Raw genomic sequence first — 24470 nt, forward strand, 5'->3', positions numbered from 1 at the left:
TGCATGAGGGAAACATGTGTTGCTGCTATGTGTCCATTTGTGTGTACGCTGTGTACTCATTAGCGAAAAGCCTCAGTGCAGACTAGCTCCAGTTACAGTAGTAAACGCTGCCTTTGAACTTTTAATGGAGCCCTGAAACCCAACTAGGCCTTAAAAACACACAGATCTGCAGCAGAAGACAAAATGCTGAGAAAAAGGGAGAAATGGTAACAATAAATAAATTCACATAAAATGCAAGCAATGTATGAACTAAGACAGCGAGCTAAAACACATATAATACACCGGATCCACAACACCGTAATAACATCCAGGCACAAATGCTATGGTTTGGTCCATGTTAACAAAGCAGCTGTTAATTAGCCAACTAATGAAGCACAACATGTTAAATAATCGCACACCTGTTCACCTGCTGATGGACACATATTGTAGCTTCATATTGGTATATCAGGTATCTTAAAATTCTCATTTACGCACATCATTATCATCATTAGGGCCCCTGCTCTGTGCGGCACCTGTACCTGTGCCTGCATGCAGTAATTAAATCGCCAACCGGTGTGTGTGTGTGTGTGTGTGTGTGTGTGTGTGTGTGTGTGTGTGTGTGTGTGTGTGTGTGTGTGTGTGTTTGTGTGTGTATGTAAGTCAGTGGGTATTTATCGGGGTGGGTGTTTGTGCTGCACAATCTCCTGGTATGTATTGCAATAAACAGATGTTGAGTCTTTATGGGGTCTTTACAACAGGTTCAGTGTGTGTGTGTGTGTGTGTGTGTGTGTGTGTGTGTGTGTGTGTGTATGGGAGAGAGAAAGCTTACATGGGCCTAACATGGAAACCTCTCATCAGTGAGCCAAAAAAAAGACAGACCACAAATGGAAATAAGCAGGAAATGTAAATGTTAAGAGAAATACTGCTCATTAAAACATGAGCAGTTTAAACCATTGTGAGAAAACCGTCTACGTTAGCAAACAATAATGACAGCAATGCCACCTCTGCTAATTGTTTTATATGTCGATTTGTCAGAGAAAAACTGGATGTCACTACAAAATATGAATTTTAACTGCCTCAGTAGGTCTTCCCAGTGGGTAAGCATGCAGATTGCATTATCAGCATTAAACAATAAATTACACGTGTGCTTTCCTTGCTATCGCGTCTCCAAATCTCTACTGAAGGCTCGCTCAGCGATGAGAGTGGGGAAGGCTTGTGAACAGAACTGTTTATTTGACTATGAGCTGTTTACAGAGATGGACGCTGTGGGGCTGAGTGACAGCATGAGAAAATACCTCTGATAATATACTGACATGCAGAGAACTCGGCAGTGAACCTGACTCCTTGCTCAGCTCTCAGGACCTATGGGCATCACTCCATAGCTAATCGGAAAAAAACATTTTTAATCACGTTCCTAATTCTATTAACTCTTAAAATACCACGATCTTGACTTATCCCAGCAGGAAAAGGCCAGGTGTTTAAATAATATTAGCCGTGGCTTTGCAAGTGTAATGGCTATACATTTGTTTTCTAACACCTCTGCCAGGTCAAAATATCTGCTGAGAATAGGCCTATCTAACATTATCTAATATTTGCTTTTATTATTAGATACTGTAAATACTGCAACACACAGGCCTAGAGATCGGTCAGTGAACATCTGGCAACCACTGGGGGAAAATGTATATTCCACAACTGGTTGGCAAGTGGTTGCAGGAGTTGCTGGATGTCTGTGAAATCAGCTGCTAAAGTCCAATTCACACAAGCCTAGAGACAAGTCAGTGACCCCCTGGCAACCACTGGTCGCTAGGGAAAAGTGCGTACTCCACATCCGCTTGGCGAGCAGCTGCTGGAGATTCCTGGCAGTCAGTAGCATAAAACCAGTCACAAAGAGCTGAACGGTGCTGCACTAAAAACCTCTTAGTTGACTTCTACAGTCGCCAGTAGTTTCTTCCTTGATCTCTCGGCCTGTGTGACTGAGGCCTTATGCAGATGTTTGGATAGGTAAAGAACCACCTACTGCTTTTCAGGTCTGACTGAAGGATTTATAGAATATTGTCAGTACTGAATAGTTCCATAAAAGCAACTCCTTTGCATTTTACATTGTTAGATGAGTACTAGAGAAACAAATTCATCTTCTAGATCTTCGTGGTCGTATGTAAGTCTTATAGCATCGTACCAAAAATATCATATTACATGACACCACTTTGTTTTCTGAGAATGAAAATGTTCCACATGGAAATGTTTACTTACTCACAATCTTGGACAAGCACATGAAGCTAAGACTTCACCATCCTTTTTGCCGCTTGTTTTTCTCTCTGCCCTTCCTGTCGCACAACAACATAAAGATGATGATTTAGAAATGTTTCAACCCTTTTTCAGATCAAATTATTGAACTTTCCCAGTTATAATGACAGTGAAACATTGAAACAAGTCCATCTCATTTTAACAGTTGGGCCTGTAGGTACAGAGTACCTCCTGCTGACAAAACAATGATCACCACCTGAACCTATTGTTAAACAGAGCTGAATACTGCTGCTTTTATAACCAATAAAAGTGTTCATCGGAAGAGTCTGGAAACGTAAACATTGAAAAATCTCCATTTATTGTGTTTTCTCATTCTATCAGCATCTGTTTTTAACAGGGAGAGAGATTTGTGCAGGGAAATAAAAAGTGAAACTTTACTTTTTTTTTCTCCCCACTTTCACAATAAAGTTCTAGACAGATGACAGCTGTGGACACACAGAGTGCAAGCTGCATGTTTTATCGCCTTCACCCATAAATAAAAAACGCAGAGTGGAAGAAATACAGTCAAAACATACGATTTATGGCAACGGGCACAGAAGGGAGTCTGGAGATTTCTTGGACAATATGAAAATAAAACTGCAATAAAACTGCACGGGCCTTGATTGTGGGCTATGGAGAGACATGGAGGGACTCCAGCACAGCTAACTTTATTACTTCATCTAAGAGAGAGCAAGAGAAAAGGAGGAACACATCAACAGATTCAGACACTATTACAGTCAAATCCTTTACCCAAAGTGGCCACAGTCTCCATCCAAGGACCCCAGCCCCTTTTTCACCCAGCAAAAAGGGGCACAGTAGAGGACAAAACCTTCCCAATTGAGTTTACCCAGCTCTGTATTTACATAAACCTTTTACAACTTAACTTCATGGCAGGCATCATCAAGTCTTAAACTGATGGTAGTTGTATAAACATTGTGGGGAAAGAAGAATTAATGTTTTAAATAGTAAAATGGACTGCTGTTTATGTAAGTGGTTGGTAACCTTATGGTGATTGCCAACTTAACAAATAATTTACCACCATTTTCATTTCCCACAACATCACAGCACCCAACTCTGCTGCTCTAAGCATTTAAATTCGCTTTGAGGGAGCCATCTTTCTCATCTGGGAGGCAGAGAGGTGAAAGGGAGACGGGAAAGTGTGCATTTTTTAAGCGATTAGAGCAACAGATAACTGGGCGCTAGGCGAAAACAGCCTGATAGTCTGCAGGCCACTGAAAGAAAATGCTCCAGACTTCCATGGAGATTTAGCAGTAAGAATCTTCTCCTTTTCCCTCTTCTCTGAAAATAGGCTATTATATGGTGTTGCATCTTTCTTGGCTGGAGCTTCGCAAAAGATGTAGGGTTTCAGAGAGCATACCGGGGGACCGGTGAAACTGGAGACAATATCAACAAATATGGCCTTGTATTTTTAGGTTGTGATTATAAAGCTCATTTCACAGTTTAATACTCCGGGGAAGCCAAACAAACATGGTTGTATAAAGAAACCAGCATCCAGTATTGGATCAAATCTCTACTGCTCCCAAATGTCCTGGACATACAAAAAGATATGCACATGCAGTATATATACTTAGCACTGACCCTATGAAGTTCAGTGACAGATTTTAATGCCATACACTGACGTACAACAGGTTCTCTTTTAGCAAAGGAGTGATTCCTGTCATTTACTTAATGCATGCTATTCTGAGGAAAACGAAGACACATAATTAATTACAGATAAACTAGATCAACACTGAATTTTTTTTAATGGATAATTTTCTTTTCATATTTAGACTTTTATTTGGTTTATTAAAAAGTCCTTTCAAATATCATGAAATACTCCTTTGAAAAAATATAAATAAATACGAGAAAAATAAGTGTTGTACATATCCAGTTCCTTATTTAATACTGCCAGAAAACAATTATTAATACTTTTTTACTCTTTTTATTGGCCTCTTCATTCATCTAATAGAAGCAATTCAGTTTGAAATTATAGTTTTACATCAGCAAAAAAAAAAAAAAAAAAAAAACTAGGCTATTTCTTTAAAACAAAAATTATTTTTTTTAGATCGGAAAACCGTGTATGGTGCGTTAAAAAGGCATGACCATTTGATGCATTTTTTCCTGTCTGATTATCGGTACTTTGCTGGCCCCTGCTGACCAAACAGAACAGAACATTTCCACTACTGATACCTTCAGTTGAAAAAACAAAATGTGGAAGCGGCATAGCAGATATCATGTAAAATAGGCTGTCAAGTAATAAACTGTACTTTATTAGGCTATGATACACCTAAAGGTAAACTTTGCATGCCCACTAATTTGTTTAAATTCATCTTGTTGTATATACTCCTCTTGTCTGGCACATCTGGTGTGGAGCATGCACAGTTTTGTTATACATGTACAAGATCAATAAAAGGCTATTTTATTTTATCCCAATCTATTTAACATTTGCACATTTACCTTAGTTGGTTAATATTTTATTGACTAATTATTTAATTTTGCTTTTCAAAACTGTTACAAATAGCTAAAACACACATAAGAACCTGAATTTTATGAGGAAAATGACTGTCAGCCTACCCGCTGCAGTTTTTGTAAAGTTTTTTTGTGCTTTGACCAATGGCAGCTAGTAGCTTAGAATTAAAGTAAAAAAAATTAAGTATTAAGACATTTAAATTGATTAAATTAATATTTTTTTAAAAAGCCTTAAATTACTTAAGATGTTGTATCCAGAATTGGAGAGCATTTGTTTCACTAATAGCAGTGCTCTTTTCAAACAAGCTAATTGGCTAACTTTTTGTCTTATCAGCTAGCAGTGCTAAACCAAGGTGTAAACACAATCATATTAGAGCAGTGCAATTCAAATGGTTTTATTTAAAAATAAAAATAAGACTGTGCCACAAAGCAAAATTGAGCTATTTATGGTTTGCAGTTTTGTTTTTCTGCAGATATATCAAGAGGCCTGATTTATCGGCTAGCTTAATTAGAAGAACAAACAAAAGTGTGTTAACAAGAATTGAAAGCATATCATTGCAGGTTTAAATAAATTAGCACTTTATTGTTATTAAAGGAGATAGTGTTTCTTACCATGGCCTGGCCATCTACATATGGAGTGTAAATGTAGGTGTAATTGTAGTGTTGAGTTTGGCCAAAAGTTTCTGTCACCACTGTAAATTACTGCTGCCTTATACATACGGAGCTTGATTGTTGATTTTTATCCATTGTCGACATCAATGCATTCTCAAGCCTTTTATTTATAGGTTTAACAATCTCACCTAGATGCCAAACACCTGAAGCTAATACTAAGTTTAAAACAAAATCCAACTCTTCAGCCTCAAACAGCTCTTTGAAGGGCTAACAACAACAACAACAATAATTTATTATTATTATTATTATTATTATAAAAGTGCAAATGATCGAATGCAATGCAGGTAACTATACTTACCTTTAACCTGTGTAGTTTAAGCCACCTAATAACTAAATTAGGTGGCTTAATAACTACATCTACCCCTGGTGGGGAAGCCTTTTATTTCCCTGACATGTGCATTTCACATCATCTTAAATTCTTTTTAATCCGTTGACAACTACCTTCTCTCCATGTACAAATGGGCTGGATTAAGCTCTCGCCGCACCAGAACAGGTAGCCTACAAATCCCAAAGACCATTGCGGCTATTGCTATAGCAGCGGGAAGCACAACGGCTGTCGTTTGTGCTTAACCCTCCATCATGGAAAGTCAGAGTCGAGTCTTCGCGGCGATAGTACCGGCCGGGCGGGAGCTCTCCGGTAACGAAAAAGAACAGGGGCTGGAAGTAAGAGCGGTTAGTCGGCAGAGTCCCGGTAAGTGTCTACGGGAGGTCCAGGTGACAGGGACAGCGGAGGTTCGCTGCCAGGCGGACCGAGCATCGGTGCGGGTTAGCGTGGGCAACAGCAAGGAGTCCGTCAGCGAAGCAACCCACAGCGTTTCACGGCGACTTGGATACATTTTACAGGCTCTCAGGTGAGAAAAGAAGTTGGAGCGAAGCAGGAGCAAACTGTAAAGTTAGCTAGCTACTGTTAGCATTATGCTATTACCGGTTAAAGAGGCAGCAGTGAGAGAAGTGCGTCCGCAGATACAGCCAACTCGTTTAGGATTACCAGCAATGGAAGAAGCGATGAAAAGTTTATTAATGGTATATTTAAAAACGAGAATACAACTAGAAGAGTTTCATTTCGAATTTTAAAATAACCCCTTAAGAGGACGAGAAATAACCGTACTTATTTCTGTATTTATTGGTCCTACTGCTGTTACAGCTGCATGCAGGGGCGGAACCTGAGGGTGGCCATCACAGACTTAACTCCTGCTACCCTCCATCCTTGTATATTTGAAGTCAATGATTTTGGCAAACTAACTAACTTGGATTTTAGTGCTTGTAAAAACGTAAACTGCACAATTACTTCAAATTAGCAGAAGGAGCACATTAAATATGCTTGCAAAGCAATTGGTGTCCAGTAAAGCAGTGTTTTAAGTTGATACAGTTTTGTTTATATTTTTTTAAGGGACAGTAGCTAATTTTTCAAAGTACACGGTAATTTTTGTGACCATGTGTTTATTTTTAATCCATTCTGCTTAGACAACATGACATCAGAGAAGAAGACACTTCAGTGAGGAGGTTTCTCCACCGAGACGCAGACATGTATCGGATGGATGCAGAGGTCGAGTATTTGGACAAACACAGATGAACGTGCAGCACAGACGTGTTGACCAGCATGTGACCGTGCTGTAATATATCTTATAGGTCATAGTGACTTTCTCAGACTTTGAGAAGATGGAGCGAATATGTAGCATCCTGCTGGAAAAGCTAGACAAGAGTGTTTCTGTGGGGACACCAGAGTTCTACCACAGTGCTGAATGCCTGAGTCAAATGAGGTATGAAAAAAAAAACAAAAACACACAATCGTACCTCTTTATTATTTTCATTAAATGGTGTGACCGTAACTAGCCTGTGTGTGCTGCAGGCTGCGTGCGTGTGTGTCTGCAGTCGAGAATGCTCAGCTGAAGGCCAGCAAAGTCAGTCAGCTCCTGGGACAAAGTCTGGGACCCCCTCTGCTGGTTAGAGAGGACGAAACCAAAGAGTGGAGGAACAACGAGGACAACGGTGGTGGGGGGCAGGGGTCTGCAGCCCCTTCTTACTTTCCCAGCTTACCTGCAGTCACTGCTTCCTCGCAGGTGTCCGTCTCCTTCAGCCTCAGAGACACGAGCAGGAAAATGAGATGACAGATGTAATGCTTAAAAAAAGTAGTTTTAATTCAGCCAACACTTTCTTGAAATAAAAAAATAATTTTATTTTGACTTTAAAAGCAATTTAAAGAATCTCAGTCTGTCAACGTTGTTTTTTTTTTTTACATATTTGGTAGACACTTTAAATTATTTTGTATTTGTAAACTTCAGAGAAATAAATGTAGTAATTCAGAAGCTTAATCACATTTCTTCATCTTTTATCATTTATCTTCAACTCCGTTAAAGGCAGGGTTCGATGGTCACTCTTAACTCCAATTTTTACTTGAGCGGGTCGATGACTCTTAAAGACGGCATTTTGTGTCCACTCATTGGACTCCAGTAGACAAACAAAAAGAAGAACCAGGCTGAAGAAAACCACAGAAGCCAAAGGATGAAACTGTCTCTTGGCTAAGGCTTTCATACTCCAGAGTCAAAAGTCCTCGCCCTCATCATCCTCCTCGTCTTCGGGGAAGAGCTCTCTGAGCCAGGGCTGCATAACAAAGCGTTTCCCATTAAAGTGCGTGAAGTAGTTCTCCAGGGTGGGAATATCCGGCTGGAAACATCCAACAGTAAGCCCAAGACCTATTTTAATATATATGATTGTATGCGCTGTGATTTTCAGGACTTACCCTCATCCCTGTGATGCGCTCCAGCTGTGTCTGGGGCAAGTATGCAACTATGACAGAGGAGGGTCCAGGTCCTCCAAAGATCACCTTGTAATGAGGTGTCTTTTCTGCTCTTGTGTCCTATATGAACACACGCTTCCGTTACTAACACTTAAATGATATATTACCAATAAATGATCAGAGGAAGTGAAGGAGGCCACTGACATCAGAGCCGGAGTACATTCTGTCAACCCATTCTGGAGGAGCTCGCAGTTCAGGGTCCCAGCTCACCACTACTCCAACCATGTGGCCTTTTGTCTCCAACACCACCTCTCCGACCCGCAGAAACACATACGGGGGACGAGGGCTGCGTGCCGTCTTGGATGCTGATGTGACAAAGAGAAGAGATTACTACAGAACTGACATGACATGCATGAATAAGATCTGTTTTTAATGAAAAACCACGACGTCTGTGTCTTTCTAGAAAGCTCTGCTGTTGCCAGGCAATAAAACTAAAATCCCATGATAATTTCTAATATGACCTCGGTAGGTTTTCTGAGTGCACAGGCTGTGATTAGCTAAACTGCTGCTCTTTGTGGATTTACACAACTGAATTCACCAAGACGTGTTTCACAGCTATCCTGGCCGATATACATTCCCTACACTGTTTATAGTATCTTTGCATTAGACAGTTGGTATAAAGTTGGAATTCAGTGAATGAATCTAAGCATCATAGTCTTAAATGCAAATTCTCTGCTACACTTCATTCTTTTTTCTCTCCTTGCAAATACAGAAGCTGGACCCATAGATAGCAACACATCGTGAGACAAACTGCACACAAACAGTTTGTGTGTTTGCTGATGTTTGTCGAGCTGATAGAAACGTTGAATTTGAAATTGCCTGCCACTTAAAAAACACATCACTCCCATTCATGCTTCCTCCCATCTGTAGAGCTATCTAGATGCTGAAGTACCGCAAACACAACATACGGATACGAGCACTCCTTCCGGCCGACTTTAAATCCTGAGCATAAATGCTATAAACGATACTGTTGAACCAAATGTAAGGAATAAAAAGTACAGATTTTTGGAAGTAAAAGTTGTCAGAAAAACAAATACTAATAAGGTGATTGCCAAAGTGCTTAGCTACAAACCTGTTATATCCCAACATGGTGTGGAGTGATTCTTAGGGCAAAAGAAACGACAGGCCTTAAAAAAAAAATACCTACAGCAATCCAAAGTCACGAAACGGAGGAAAATGCTACAAAAACCTGACACTGGGCCTGAGAGCTGCATCTTCAGCTGATCCGTCGAATGCCATGGTTTGGGGCTGCATTTCATACAGTGATGTTGGGGATCTTCTCAAAACCAATGGACTTACAAACAGAGCAATGTACCATCATCATCATTATATTTTGATCCACCATAGAGTAGCATCTGGAAAATGTGTGACTGGCAACAGCTTTAATTCATCAGAATGACACCAAACACAGCCAATGCAGTAAAAGCACACCTGGATAGAAAAACCGTGGAACACCATCAGTCATGGATCGGCCTCCCCAGAGCCTGAACCTCAACATTACTGTGGGATCATCTTGACAGAGAATAGAACAAAAGGGCAGCCAACATCCAAAGAAGAGCTTTGAATGTCCTTCAAGAAGCCTGGAGAACTATTCCTGAAGACTACTTAAAGAAATAACAAGAAAGCTTGGCTAAAAGAGTTCAGGCTGTGTGTTGAAGAATAAAAGTATGCACACCAAATATTGATTTTCAAGCTTTTTAGGATCATACAAACTCTTGTCCTCATATACTGTATTTCCATGTATGTTTCACTGCATCTATTTCCTATTTTCCTTGCAAAATATAAAGATATCAGGGATGGTTCAAGACTTTTGCACATTACTGTAAATGTAGTGCTTTTCAAAGTGCAATAGTTCAGGAGGACATGTAAAATTAGAATTAAATATCCATTAGTTTTTGGTAATTAATTGCACTCGATGGGGAAGGTGAAATTTCACATTTACCTATGAGAATGAGGATATGGACAGACTGTATCACATGTGGCTGGTTAAAAATGCTTCAGTATAGCAGAGCTATAGACACAAACCTCCAAAGAATCCCAGGTCATTGTCAAAAAGCATGGTCTCCACGGGAGGTGACCCTTGTCCCGCTTGATCTTCCTGTCCCAATCCAACCAGAGACCTTCAGGAAACAAACACGTCACCAGTCTCTAAATACAACTCATGTGTTTCCATAAAAACACCAGAAATCACTTTTTAGGTGTGTGGGATTTGAATATGAAACAAGATTATGCAAATAACTGTAGCCTCAGATCCCGAGTGAGCGAGCGATGATTCAGGTTAAATTCAGTCCTCATTTGAATGCCATTCATCTCAAACACTCACATGGCTTTGGACATCTGCTGGCTTGTCCAGTCTGACCATGCAGTGACATTCATGTATGATTTTGTCCATTCTCTCCATATTCGAAGCAATCTGAAACCAAAAAATGTTCTTTTTATTAGTAAAGCAGAAAGAAAACGGCCACAACAGTCCTTAGTCTAAGTCCCACTTTATCTAATAGTTCACATAAAATGTTACTGTGGGTCATTCACATCCAGCCAACTAAAGGCGTTTTTCCCCTTTTTGCAAACTTCGATGCGGTAAATAAAAGCCGGGTTTTGGCGCACTGATCTCACCGCGTGGTCGCATGGTAGCGCTGCGCCGCCGAGGAGCCGCTCCACCGAGAGATGAAGTACTGCGCGGGCACGGCGGAAAGCAGCAGCGCGATCTGCAGCACCGCAGAGGCCCTGAGCACAGGCATGACCGCACAGCTGGCACCTGCCCGGAAACCAAAAGTACATGCACGAAAGTGAGCGCCAAAATTAACCTAGGCGATAGCTATATATATATATATATATATATATATATATTAAATAAAATAAATATAGGAGGTTTAAGTTTGTTGAGCGTAGGCAACTACTTTCAGCTCAAACATATGTTTATGGCGGCTGTTAGATTTATATAAAGTTGTAGCAGGTAAAACTTTAAAAGACACGTGACCCCGCAGGTAGGTCAAACCAGGTCAAAGCTCTTTACTAATTCTAATTGTGACACTTACCTCTTGTTAAGCTCTAAAGTCTTCCCTCCGACTGTGTGTCGAACATTGCGTTTGAGTGAGTCTGCTGCGCGTGGAAACCAGAACACAGCGGCGCGGTTTCACTTCTGTTTTATTTACATAAACCACACTCCGGCCCATGTCGCCTCCAGCCACCTGTGTATTTACATTTTTGGAAAAATTGCCAAACAGGTATTCTAACCAATAGCCGCAGCCCACGGAGTACCCAAGGACCTTTAGCGGCTCGCCACGTCAGGAAGAGCCGGAGGTGTGGGAAGTGATTTTTGTGCACTTACCGTTTCCAACGCTAGGTGGGAGTGTTGTTCATTTTTCTGCACCTCATTTCCCACCTACAGCTCGAGCGTCAATGGAATAGTGTTTGTTCATTATCATTATTATTATTTTATCTTTATACAAAAAAGAAGCAACAAGCATTAAAAGTGAATATGGAAACACAACTTTTTATTCACTTAAAATATTGGTATGAACTAACAGGACAGCAGTACTCCCCTACACATACATTCTAGCCTTATGCTTCTTTTTTTGCATTAATTCCTTTATATATATATTTATATTAAAAAAAAAAGTATCCAAACTAACAAAGACGACCTCATCAATTCACATGAAAAAGACCCCTTCCCCTCCTCTTCTGAAAACATACCCAAAATTCTTCCTGGTGGCTAACATGAAGCCCCTTCTCTCTCTCTCACACACACACACACACACACACACACACACACACACACAGTGACCATTAACCAAAGACTGTGATGCCAAAACAGCACAGCTCTGCCACACATTAGCACAGGCCAGTGTGAATGTTTACATGAGCTCTGAAATGTAGCGTCAAGGTAGAGGTGCTGCTCTGAACCAGTAACACCACTATCTTACATTAGAATCTGAAAACCTAACGGCATATATACCTCCACCGTATAAAGAGCTGGATACAGATGTGTGTGATGTCTGTTTGAATGGCTTAACACCCAAAGTCTTGCTTATACACCAGTGAGTTCTTTTTAAGGCCCCTTTAAAATGATTAGGTTGCACACATTGACCTACCACGGTTAAGGTAATATGACCAGCTACGCTATATCAGCGCATCTACTTTGACCCGTGATGAGTACAGGTAGTGTGATGATCTGATGAACAGGGTGTCACAGCAGAAATAACCACATCTGATACCCACTGCATTCCCACTTTGACTGTATTTCAGTGAAGAAAAAAAAATAGATGGGAAAAAATATGCAGTATCCTTACCCATCACCTTATTGCATGGGGATTAAATGGCTATGTAGCACACCAGTAGTTCCTAATTTAATATGGCCGTGTAACCGATATCTCACAGTCCCATGTAGTTCTGGAGTACTGTTTATTTTTCAGCTGGCTCATGTAAACACATTAACGGGGATCTATTAAACTTCTTATTTTCTGATATATTTATATACTGTTATAATGGTGCCGATTCAATTAATGACATCAGGATATGTTATGGTGGCCCATCTGAGCCAGAAGCTCAGGCTAAACACTTTGTTTCCAAAAGTTTTTTTCATTTCTTGGCTCTGTATGATGTCAGCGAAAGCCGACACCTCCTTATACGGTCATTTGAGCACAGAAGCTCCGCCCACAGATTGTTTGTTTGCGGGAGCCACACAATAAAAGGAAAGCTGGCATAACAGCAGAGGGAGAGCTTGTTTAAGACACTGGATCAACTAGAACTACACCAAGGTCCAGTAGAAGGTAAAAAGGATAATTCTGAACTGTGAATTAGGCAAAACTATTGTAATGGAGTCCATTACAACAGAATACATGGGCATGGACGTCAGAGTAAAAGGTCCCCTTTAAAAATAAAGTCATACCTCAAATTTGAAAATCCTGGGTCAAAGCAAGCCTATCTCTGCTTTCATCACATGATAAAAATCTTTAAATCTTTGTGTTTCTGAAGAGTTTTTAGAGTGGTTTTTTTTTTTTTATTAAAGCCATGAATTATTACAATAAAGTTTCTCCACAACATAAATATTATCAAAGGCAAATATAACCTTGAAAGCTCAAGAATAAAATTAATTTTCATGTCATTTGTGGAGGATAGTGTCAGTGTTTTTAGGCAATTTTTGAATGAAACTCTTCACAAACACAGCATAAACAAAGCAATTATGAACCACCAGAACATCTGAAATAGGTGTGGCAGGGGATAAAAAACCCATCTTCACATATGCGGCCACTGGTATATCGTCCTTTATGGCAGGGACACAAACAGAAAACAGCCAACGCGTCATATGTAAAACAGCTCAACACACTCACGATGGAGACAATAAAATCTCTTTAGAAAATAAAACACATTCAAAAGCCATGTTCTACAACTTCAGTGCCCAAAGACAGAATTTGGCATTGACAAATCCATAACAACAACAAAAAGACATTGACAATAAAGATGAACAGATGAGATATATGTTTAGTAATATGTGACGAGACCTATGAAAAGAACCAGGTGTATATTGATGCTACCATCCAGTTCCGTCCAGTCAGTCCTGCAACACGAGTGGAAACTCATGGATTCTGGCATTCACTCACTCCGTGCTGTGGGGAAAAAACCCCAAACAAAACAGAAAAACCCCCACAAAAAAAACAAAACCCATCTTTATAAACTCTCACCTGTGTGTACAAAGAGTGACATAATATGTTTGTCCCCTGTCAAAATGTTAATGTTTCGGTCTTTTCATTATTTTCCTCACGAGCCTGTCAGGTCTAGTCCGCTCCCCGAAGTCCAGTTTCTCTGAACCCAGTGACGAGCGGGACCGGGAGATCCGAAACGATAACAAACACTAAAAAAATAAAGGCCCCAAAGAGGAGAAACCAAGGATTCAATATGCCAGAGTAGCAAAGGCACACAATCAGAAAGATGAAGGTAAGACTTGTCTCTTTCTCCGGTTTGCTTTCAGTTCAAATTCAGTCCGATGCCAGTTTGATCCGTCTCCTTCCTGTTTGCAGCAGGCGTGAGAAAGTGCTAGAACATGCGAGACAGATTTGCGTGTGTCTATGTGTGCGCGTACAAGTTTGGAGTCACCGTGGAAACATATCGACACTTTAAAACTTTATATGTTTAAAGATTTTAAAATACACATGGTTACTCCCTAAGACTGCATTGATAACCGGTCTCTGGTAAGTGCATCTCAAAGCTAGTCACCCGAAGCTCCACCCCTCTGTACCTTAGGTATAAACTGACAATAGGTTGGTTATAGGATAATATATCGACATGAGTAATGGTATGCTTACAACAACAGTAAATTTCTTTTCAGCTGCTATAAATACATTTCTTTGAGAGGTTTTCACAACGATCAAACTGTATGCCACTGTTTGCACGCTGAAATGACACGCTCAGTTGTGTTATTAAAAAAACAAACAAACGAAAAAACATACACACATTCCTTCAATTACCCGCATAGTCACAACTAAGTTCGTACACAAACAGGCACATGTACTTTGCAGGGCAGAAGCCAAGCACGCATACACCTACATGCACGCACACACCCATACAAAAGACATAAAGGCACAAGGTATTGCTAATGTTGAGGACGCTTTGAAACATGAACTAGAGAGACATAAATGACCCTTTTCACCCATGCATCCTTTTTCTCCTCCTCAACACAGTAAAAACAGCATCAGGAAAAGGAAAAAAAAGTTGCTTCCTCTTTCTAATAACATGCAAAGAGAAAAGAAAGGAAAAGAAAAAACACCCACACACATCAATAGTAAACAAAACCTACAGATCTACAGTACCTCCGAAAAGGTACACCATTTGGTATTTTAGCGCAGACAGATAGGTCAGCCAACGTGTAAGACTTCCAAAACAGAGAGCAGTGATCACGTACAAATCTTAGAAAAAGCAGAGAGCAGGTTGTATAAAAAAAGACTGGGAACAATGAGGAAGGGAGGGAGAGAGGGGGAAGCGGGCAAAGGACGTTGTTAGGCCAGCGGTCCCGTCGTCCATTACCGCGTTCAGCTCCGTGGGCATCTTCCATCTGTCCGGCGGAGACGCTTGAAAAGTCCTCAAAAATAGTAAAAGTTAGATAAGATACATCTGGCCTCCTCGTGATTTTTTTTTTCAAGTACTAAAAGTCTCCAACTACCAACAACTTTACCCAATCTGACACCAAACTGTGTACAAGGTCAGAAGGAGACAGAGTGGTTCACAAGAGAGGAGTCACAACACCGTCGACATGAGGCTCTGTGATTCGCGCTCCTGCGGGATCCAACATGGATCAATAATGTAGGAGGAGCTGGAACGCGCGAACATGCCATCGGATGTCGTACAGATGTGCTTACTGGGCAAGAGAGGAAGGTGGGGGGGGGGGGGGGCAGCGACAAGGAGTGGGCTGGTAACTCTTTGCACTCCTCAGCTTCAAATAGCAGCAGCTGAACCAGCGACTCCATGGATGTACGCACACATACGCACACACAAATGCATACACCGCTAAGCGTGACTTCCTCCACTCCGCCCTCCCAGTCCTCCAACGCACGAGCGAACATGTCCCAGCCTGCGTGGCTCCTCTGTTACCAGCCTATCAGGTTGGCTTTGGCTTTCTCTGTCAGTTTGCGGACACGCCCTTTTGAGGAGGTGCCAAAGGTTATTGATGAGTCCTCAAACAGCAGCTGCCTCTGCTCCTCCTCGGAGTCCTCCTCCATGTACCAGGCTGACCGTCGACCTTGGTTACGTGTGCGCATGGACCCTCCTGCCTCGTCGCCTGCCTCCTCCTCCTCCTTAGGAGGTTCTTTCCGGCTGGGTCGTTGGGTCTGGAGCGGAGGCGTGCCCTCTTCGTTGGCCCTTCTGCTGCTCCTCCTCAGTGGCGAGGGCTCCGGTGACTCAGGAGGAGGAGCAGGTTCCTCGATTCTCACCACTCGGGGCCGGCCACGCCGTCTCGGCGTCGACGCCATGCCAGAGTCCGACAACACTTCCTGTGCAGAAGACATGCCGCCTTCGTCGCCTGTAGACGGGTCGACCTCGTCGTCAGGGGTGAAGCTCCTGCGGCTGCCGCTCTGTCTTGTGTCCTCCGCCTCCTGCTTGCTCTTCCTGCCTCTCTTCTTGCCAGGTGGGCGACCTCGCGGTCTTGAAGGGCTGGCCGGGGTTGAGACCTCTGGTGGACTCACTGGCGGCTCTATTCTCGACTTCCTCCCCCTTCTTCCCACACCTAGGGTCACATGACTACCGTGGCCATTCAGGTGGACTGTGCTATGAGATGAAGTGCTGCCAGGAGAGCCTGAGATGGAAAAGAACAGAAACGTAAATGTTTACGTCCTGATCCTTTGCTTTACACGGTCACTTCACTGTGACGTGATCTCTTACCTGGTGTGTGTCGAACAGGTGTCCTGAGTTTCCGTCGAGTGCTTCCGCTGCTACTCTCTGTGGGTTGGGAAGGTGTCACCTTCTCAGGAGCTGGTGATGACGAAGCTGGCACAGAGTTATGAGCCCGCAACGAGCGAGTCGACTCTGTTAATGAGAAGGAGATAGAAGAAGGAAATAAACAGTCAGGCTAGGTAACAGGCGAGGAGATGTAGTGTGCTTTCTTGTCCAGCATCAGATAAGAAAATCAACATCACTTTGGTTAGCATAGCTTAGCATAAAGGCTGAAAAACAGGCAGCGTATAGTTAGCCTAGCTTTGTCCAAAGGTAACAAAAGGTGACTGTCAGCGACTCTGACTCACAAACTTATGTTGTGTGTGTATAAAAACCAAAATGTAACAGCAACATGCTGTGGCCGACTGCTCCTTTGCCTGCTGCAGTGACTTCCTGGAGCGTTATCGTATTTATTGAACACGTCTGTGATGATACCTGTTGTGCTCGGCGTGCTGTTCGTGACGTTATGTGATGAGGATGAGGAAGGTAGTGAGTGTGTAGTATGGCGCGCAGCGCTACGCGTGCGTCCTGGAGCTGGCGTTTCTGCTTTGCCGTTGACCATCTGAGGCGGCTGCTGCTTGACGGGGATGCTCTGCCTCAGAGAGGAGGGTCGTGAAGGGACAGGCGAAGGCTCCTTCTTTGCGTTCACTCTGGACGATACGCGTCTCTTCCTCTCTGGGCTAGAAATGAAATCAAAGAGTAACCGAGTGTGACATCGGGTTAAAAAAATATATATTTAAAGCTGCAGAGAAAGTTAGTCCCAGTGAGGGGGGGATTTCATCTACCTGGACGCGGTGCTGCTTGCAGGAGATTCGCTTCTCCTCCTCCTCCTCTTCATTACGTGCCGTGTCTGTCTGTCTGTAGTGTGTCGTGTCTGTCTGTCGGTGCCTTGTTTGGTCACTTTATCAGTCAGGCCGTGGATGGCTTTGTAGTCAGCCAGGATGGGGCTGATATGCTCCTCAAACAGGGCAGAAAGCCTTAGGCTCATACTATAAATCTGAAGAAGTTAAAAAATAATAATTTGAGGATTTAATTTTATGGACCCATAAAATCTATATTATAGGCATAATGAGCTGTAAATGTGTGTGTTTGTGACCCTCACCCGAGACTTCTTACTGGGCGTGTAAGCTTTGGAATTACTAAAAATGAGCCTGACATCCTTGCAGAGCTCGATGGGAGACTGGTACTTTCCTTCCGTCAGCGTGTTGAGAACAGTGCCAAAGTCCATCGGTGATTCAACTATTTGCAGGTAGTCCTTGAAGAAGCAGAGGGACAGTTGGGATATTTCATCTTTCATTGAATTGTTTTCAAAAGATGACAGAAGGAAGAGAGAGAGAGAGACAGAAATGGGAAAGAAGTGAGAGAATAGAGAGGTTTGAAGTTTTTACTGTCAATGAGCTGAAAAGGAAAAAAAACTAAAGCAGAAGTGAAAGAACTGCACCCTTCTTCTTTTGAAAAGAACTCAAGGCCACTGAAGCTGTGAGTCTGTTCACATCATCTCCTTCACAACATGAATGAAGAGGCATTTGCCTCAAACAGCAACTCCTCATAACTGAACTGGAGCCACTTGTGCCCCAGACTGTGCGATTCAAGGACCAAATAGGGTAACTGAAAACACAAATCAATGTGATTGTGATGGAAATTTACAAGGAGCTAAAAATTTAGATCAGTTCCAGAGAGTTGAGTTTGATTCTGAGCTCGCAGGTATGCACCACACATAACACAAAAAGCGAGAGGTTTGTTGCATAGTTACCGGGTACTCTTGTAGGTCTACAGGTTCTCTGAAGGGCTCAGAGTCTTCACATTGAAAGATGAGATCCAGCAGCTCTTTGCAGCGTCCCTTCCACGCGTGAGGGTCGTACGAATGAGGTCGAGCTCGCAGCTGGCGCTGCATGGGTCGACGGGCCTGTGGGAATTAGTAAAAAAACAGTAAACTGCCATTTCTGATACTGAACCTGCTTCGACACTGACACTGTATCCGCTCGTGTGAATCTGTTACATATGTTACCTTGTGGTTCCGTGTGGATGTTCCAGGAGTATTAGTATCTTCGTCCTCTTCCTCGTCATCCTAAAAAGGATAAAAGAAAAATAATCGAACATGTTTCTCTGTCAGCTTAATTAATTATATTTTTTAGCTCAATAATTTAAAAAAAGAAGGTAAAAAAGCAGGATTAATGTCTGTTTTCAAAGCTTTCCGCTTAACGTGCCCGGATCATCGTGTGAATGAATGCAGTGTAAACATGCATACGGACAGTCACACACACCTCATCTTCAGAGTCAGAGAAGGTCGCCTTCTTCATAGTTTTATAGAGGGGCATGATGTCTGTCAGACTTTGGTCCCTGTGGAAGAAATGAGGAGGAATCAGGAGTTATTCCTCTGTGATAGGACAGGGTCAATGATCTTAAAAATATTCATGTCAAATTATTAAACCCAAAAAGTCGACTGTTGCAGCTGTTGGGAAAGCTGTGGGGAATGAAACATTCACTGATGAGTAAGGAGGACATTTCAGATGATTATTTTAACATCACGTAACTGTGATTTAGTAACGCTCGACATTAAATGTGCTCACTTAATGAACTGCAGCATGAGGTCAGAGACAAACTTGGCGGTGGTGACGATGAATGACCCCGGCTCGTTGAACGTCTGGGCGTTGTGTTCTATGTAGCGAACCTCCCACATCAGAGAGGAGAGCCGCCTGAAAGGAAAACGCAGCTGTTACGGTCAGTCTCTTTCACACACGCTCTGTATCTGATAACCCGAGAGGACGCACCTGTAGAAGCGGTTCACCAGCCTTTGGCGTATAGTGCTGAGGTCAGTGACGTAGGCCACTACTGTGCAGTACGTGGGGTACGCCTGCAGGTCCACTGGGAAGGCAAACGGTGCTGCAACATCTTTGTTTGTTGAAGTAAGTACGTGATAAGAGAAATACACATGAGTTATATTAGTGGTGCACACACTAATACCACATTTGGTATTATGAGGAATTAAATCAGTTTAAACATAACATAGAAAAACACGAACTGATTTATTTTCTATGGCAGGATGGTGTGCATGTGTTTCTTTAATCCATTTGCTGAAATTGATTTTGATTCCTTTCCAACAAAAGAAGCCCTGCAACAGCAATGCAAACACTTTTATCCTGTTTTTCTTTCTGCAGCTATTCTGAACATCCCTGTCTTAATTTAGATGTTTCCAATGGAGGAAAGTATTTGATAAAAATCCTGTTCTGCAAAAAACAGTCTGCTCTTCATTATGATTACTTATTTCTCTTCATTTCCTTTCACCTATCGGACCATCATGGAGGATGTTTCTGTCCCTCAAATGCACTTTGAAGATGGCTGGCTCCTTTTATCATTTATTACATATAAATACCACGTGTTAGCTCCATTTAACACTGTTAGGGAACAAAATCTCTCTCTTTTGGCATCTTTGCTTCCTGCACCCTTTCATCTCATCCTCATATCTCTGTTTAACTTTGTCACTGGATGGAGCTAAGAGGTGAGGAGGCCCTTTAGCATAACTGGAAAACATTCCTGATAGTGAACCATGGGCTCTTTGCTCATTTCACTCAGCGCGCACACGGAGCTCTGCAACAAGATACGTTATTTTTATGCATTTTACTTTTTTTATCGCTCTATAATAGGATCAGTTATAGAAAACTTTGAAATGTCTAGTAGTACAACGATGTTTAGTGTTAGTATGTGTGTAGTAGTGAGTAGTAATGTGTGTATTCTTACAGAAAAAAAGAGCAACGTGACCATTTATAGATGTGGTGCAGCTGCAGCAAGTTCATTAACATGATTGGAACCTGATCCCTGCTGATCCCCATGTTAATGATTTGACTGCACAGGTTTATATGGTGGAATCATTCTTTATAAAGCAGCCCTGCTCTGGATGAATCCTGGACACAACCCAAGCTCTTTGATTTACTCTGAGAACGACTCAATCGACTTCCAAGACCCCTCGGAGCCCGCTCGTTTCTAACACAGTCCATTGCCCTCATATCAAAACCCAGTTGACATGCAAATTTGCGCCGCTTTTGGTAGATTGCATTGGTCATTATTTAAAAGTACCAAGTCTTTATTTCATATTTAGCAGAGTCGTACGTTGTACATACGTATATTGAATGTGACACGTGACACAAACACAAATGGAGAATGTAACATTGCATTTCAATAAATGTAATATAAATGAAAATCAAAAGAATTGGGACAGATTTAGATTTTTTTTAAACATATAGATGTTAATAATCGTTGTTTGTGAAACGATGTTTGTGCAAAGTTTCGTTTAAATTGGCACACCGATTAACCCTTTAAAGCCGGTCGGAGCGGGCTTACCATCAGGGCCTTATGAGCCTATACTGGTGTTTTTAAAAGTTATGTTTGACTTTATGACTTTCTGTGTCGTTTCTGGGATGCTTAGGACTCATATTGCCCTGCTGGAAATAGTTTATTTTGATGCATATGCTGTTTTTTTTTGCAAATTTGCATTGTAAGATTTCTTTTCGTTTTTCCTGCAGTATATAAAAATTGGTGTATTTCAAAAATAAAACTATGAAGACACTTAAAATAAATTTCCTGTGGTGGGAAACTATTTTGTGCAACTTTTTTGTATTTACAGTTTTGAGGGATAAGCTTCTTAAATTTCTCTAACTAGAAATAGATGTTAAAAAAACAAAAACGATTTTCAATTTTTTTGTAGTTTATTGCACCTTTTTGCAATTTATGTAATTACTATGCACTTAATGCATACATATTATTAAAATTTGGGCTATAATGGTTGTATTGATGTATATCAACTTGAAATGCTCCCAAAAATGGCACTACAGCATGTAAAAATATAATATAAGCTCTGGCGCACTTGGTTCTATGGTAGGTCTTAAAGGGTTAAGGAAGACATGAATACAGACTTATATAGATATGTTATAATCAATATAGCAGGATGGGCTGGCTGACTGTGTGTTCATAAATTAGCCATATAACCTGCCACTCCCACATACTTGCAGCTTCAGCATCACACCAATTTGCCCTGCTAAGTAAATCTGAGGCCAAGTGTGCTGTGCAGTGAGAGCTTGTGTGTGAATCTGTGTCTAATCCCCAAACTGTCACTAGAGGGAGCCATCACACCATCTTTCTTCCACTAGCAGGCCTTCAGTCTGTTCCTAATGTGTCATTACATCACTTAACGGGAATTCATGAAAGCACCTTAACATTTAGTTCACTGTGTTAGCAGCTTACTCCTTTGACCATATGATCCTGGCCCCTGGCTGGTTCATCTGACTCATGGGCTAAGAGTGGTGACTCACACTGGGAAGAGTCATCCAGCTGCTACCTTACAAGAAATGCGCCCTCATGGCGGAACTTCATATCACCGCTTACGTGGCTAATGTTAACGGGCGCTTTGTGACATCATACCGAGCGTGCAGAGCTGGTCGATGGCTTTGATGATGCGTTCGCACTCCTCGGCGCGTGTGCGGCAGCCCCATTCACCGTCCAGGGGAACGTACAGCAGCTCCTTCTGCTCCTCCTCGATGAGCGGAACACTCTGGCCCAGCTCATCTGGAAACGTGGCTGCAAAGACATAAGGACAAAACTGTCACAACTGCAAGCTGTTAAAACTGAAGGAATGAGTTCTTTGTTGTTTTTCAGATGAGCACCGCATTTCAGATTCCTACCATCATCAGGGATGGGTTCCATATCCCAAGGACTCATCTTCTCTGTGTCTCCATTATCCCAGCTGGATGGGAAACAGGGTTGGATTATCATCATCATCATCATCATCACATTGTAATCTTACTATTTTGCTAGTTCTTTTGTATTTTACAAAGTCGGCATGTAGAATTGAGCATACCGCTTCATTCTTTAACAAGGTTTCAAATAATGTTTGATGGCGAAGCGCTCAGTAAACATACAATATATGTATCAGTGCTTCAAACTGTAAAGTCACAGCAATGCAAAAGGTATTTTTAAAGTTTTTCCAAACCACGAGGTGTTTCGTGCAATAGCGAGGGAGATGCAGCATAATCACAAGCAGCTATCTGTCCCAGTTTGTCCAAGCAAGTAAATTCCTGTTAAGTGTTAATGGGAATATTTTAATGACAAATATTCTGTTGGTGTTTCAGGATGTAAGAACTTGAAATCGTTAAATAATAGTATTCACTATTATCTTTTTGTACCAGGAGACCAACTGGACAGTAGACAAAGTGGGAACTGATTCGAGGGTTTCACACTTTTGCAACAGCCAACATCAAAGAAAACAAAGAAGACCAAAAAAAAATCCTGGTTGAAATTTCTCTGAGTCATAGCGTGCAATTTTTGGGGGAAGTTTCATGGTGTCACTAAGAGGTGGCACCAGCTCTATCAAGTATGCCTCGTCTACGTTATCGTATGCCATTGTTGTACATGACTGTAGTGGAGTCTAGTAGAAACTGTCTGGTGGTGATTATCTATACTTTGGCTTTCTAACCCATTGTTTCAGCGTCTCAGAGATATTTCTGGCATTCAGAGGAAAAACACGTCAAGTATGTAGTGACTGTCATCATCACCTTTGAATCTGATAACAGTCAATGTGACACTTTGCTCCTCTTTACTTCCTTTTCCTCACCATCACCAGCGAGTTCTTTTGAATGTGATTCATGTTGGTCTTGTTTGCGTCATTCCTTTGATCTAATTTCTTTGTTTCTGTATGCATCTCTGCCTGTGCACATTTTTGTTCTTATATAGACTGTCTTGCAGTCTTGCCGATGCAAGACAGTCCTACCTAATGCAAATGCAACGGATTTGCTGTTATGCCAAAAAGAAGTGCAACCCTCCTGAGAACAGAGCAAATCCAAGCTGTGGTCATACCAGACATTGTAGCATTGGAACAAGCTGTCAGGATACTGGGACTGGTAGGGCTCCTGGCTCTCAATGGTCCCAAACCACCAGGCATCATCGATCACTGACCGAAACCTGTCACCTATGGAGACATCACATTACTACAGAGAACTCTGCAAAAAAGAAAATGAATGTCATATACGATATCATTTATATTTGAGTGAAGTCGCACTGCAAAGGTAAAACTGACCTATGCGCCACTGCCTTTTTCTGCCGTTGTCAAACTGCTGCCGCAACACCAAGAAGTCGATTACATCAGGCATGTCGTGGTACCTGCAAGTAGTCAAGAGATTTGTAGTAGCAGTTCATTTCTATATGCATAAAGTATATGCTATCTGCTGTCAGGAAATATTACTGGAGTCAGTGTTTTTATGAATAACCTCTTGTCTTGTGTAAAGATATGAAACCTTGCTGAAATGTGAGTTTTATAAATGACTTCAAAGAAACATTCAGCTGCCATGTTGCAAAGTTGAAGAGAGACCATATAACATCATATAAGACACGAGTCCCGTAGTGAACGGTTTTAGAAAGATTAATGACGTCGGCATGTTTGGCATATATTGCAGTCTTTTTACACCTATGCACAAACTCTTTTACAACAGCAGTTATTCCACAGATGATTTTAGCCAGAGCCAAAGAAAAACTATCAGTATTTAAAAAACAGCACACACATTTTTGTTTCTCAACTCAGAAATAAACTTTTCTACTTCTTAAAACTATCAACCAAATTGGTACTGCCAAGTACTGATTTGCATGCAATCAGTTGGTGCCAAATTCAGGTATTAGAACACATCTGGACGAAAGGAAGATGAAGAGCGAGTGAGACCATGTGCCGTTAATTCAGTTATGTGTCAAAGAGCAACAATCACACAGGCCAATGGCAGCAACGGTGTGCAAAAAGCAGCCTTGGGTGGGGCTACGCTTTTCAAAACGCAAAGCAGGCAACACAAAGCTGGCCGTGACAACACAT

General features: G+C 41.7%; 3 protein-coding genes across 3 annotated transcripts in view; 1 reads left to right on the forward strand and 2 right to left on the reverse strand.

Annotated features, from left to right (window-relative positions):
* Nucleotides 1-5916: 5916 nt before the first annotated feature.
* irak1bp1 (interleukin-1 receptor-associated kinase 1 binding protein 1) lies at nt 5917-7715 on the forward strand. The gene is made up of 4 exons (XM_084954203.1): nt 5917-6254; nt 6868-6949; nt 7033-7163; nt 7253-7715. The coding sequence occupies exons 1-4, from the start codon at nt 5983-5985 to the stop codon at nt 7509-7511; spliced, it is 744 nt and encodes a 247-aa protein (XP_084810329.1). The 5' UTR covers nt 5917-5982; the 3' UTR covers nt 7512-7715.
* A 100-nt stretch (nt 7716-7815) lies between these two features.
* On the reverse strand, nt 7816-11492 carry LOC146371426 (uncharacterized). Its single transcript, XM_084954204.1, has 7 exons — nt 11239-11492; nt 10817-10958; nt 10524-10613; nt 10226-10320; nt 8345-8505; nt 8144-8260; nt 7816-8067 (listed from the first exon to the last, which is right to left on the reverse strand). Exons 2-7 carry the CDS (start codon nt 10939-10941, stop codon nt 7945-7947), a joined length of 711 nt encoding a protein of 236 aa, XP_084810330.1. The 5' UTR covers nt 10942-10958; nt 11239-11492; the 3' UTR covers nt 7816-7944.
* Nucleotides 11493-11676: 184 nt separating this feature from the next.
* The window catches only part of phip (PHIP subunit of CUL4-Ring ligase complex), a 37613-nt gene continuing 24819 nt past the window's right edge, over nt 11677-24470 (reverse strand). The window contains exons 27-40 of the mRNA XM_084953925.1: nt 23691-23773; nt 23471-23582; nt 22300-22361; nt 22040-22195; nt 19396-19516; nt 19195-19320; nt 18889-18964; nt 18633-18692; nt 18378-18530; nt 17727-17879; nt 17410-17621; nt 17060-17304; nt 16574-16717; nt 11677-16487 (exon numbers count right to left, since the gene is read on the reverse strand). Coding sequence (XP_084810051.1) covers nt 15784-16487; nt 16574-16717; nt 17060-17304; nt 17410-17621; nt 17727-17879; nt 18378-18530; nt 18633-18692; nt 18889-18964; nt 19195-19320; nt 19396-19516; nt 22040-22195; nt 22300-22361; nt 23471-23582; nt 23691-23773 — 2407 coding nt within the window. The 3' untranslated portion in view covers nt 11677-15783. The remainder of the gene's footprint in view (nt 16488-16573; nt 16718-17059; nt 17305-17409; nt 17622-17726; nt 17880-18377; nt 18531-18632; nt 18693-18888; nt 18965-19194; nt 19321-19395; nt 19517-22039; nt 22196-22299; nt 22362-23470; nt 23583-23690; nt 23774-24470) is intronic.

The sequence above is a fragment of the Perissodus microlepis genome, chromosome 15 (assembly GCF_051167445.1).
Source record: "Perissodus microlepis isolate ML-2025 ecotype Zambia chromosome 15, ASM5116744v1, whole genome shotgun sequence".
In the NCBI taxonomy this organism is placed as follows: domain Eukaryota; kingdom Metazoa; phylum Chordata; class Actinopteri; order Cichliformes; family Cichlidae; genus Perissodus; species Perissodus microlepis.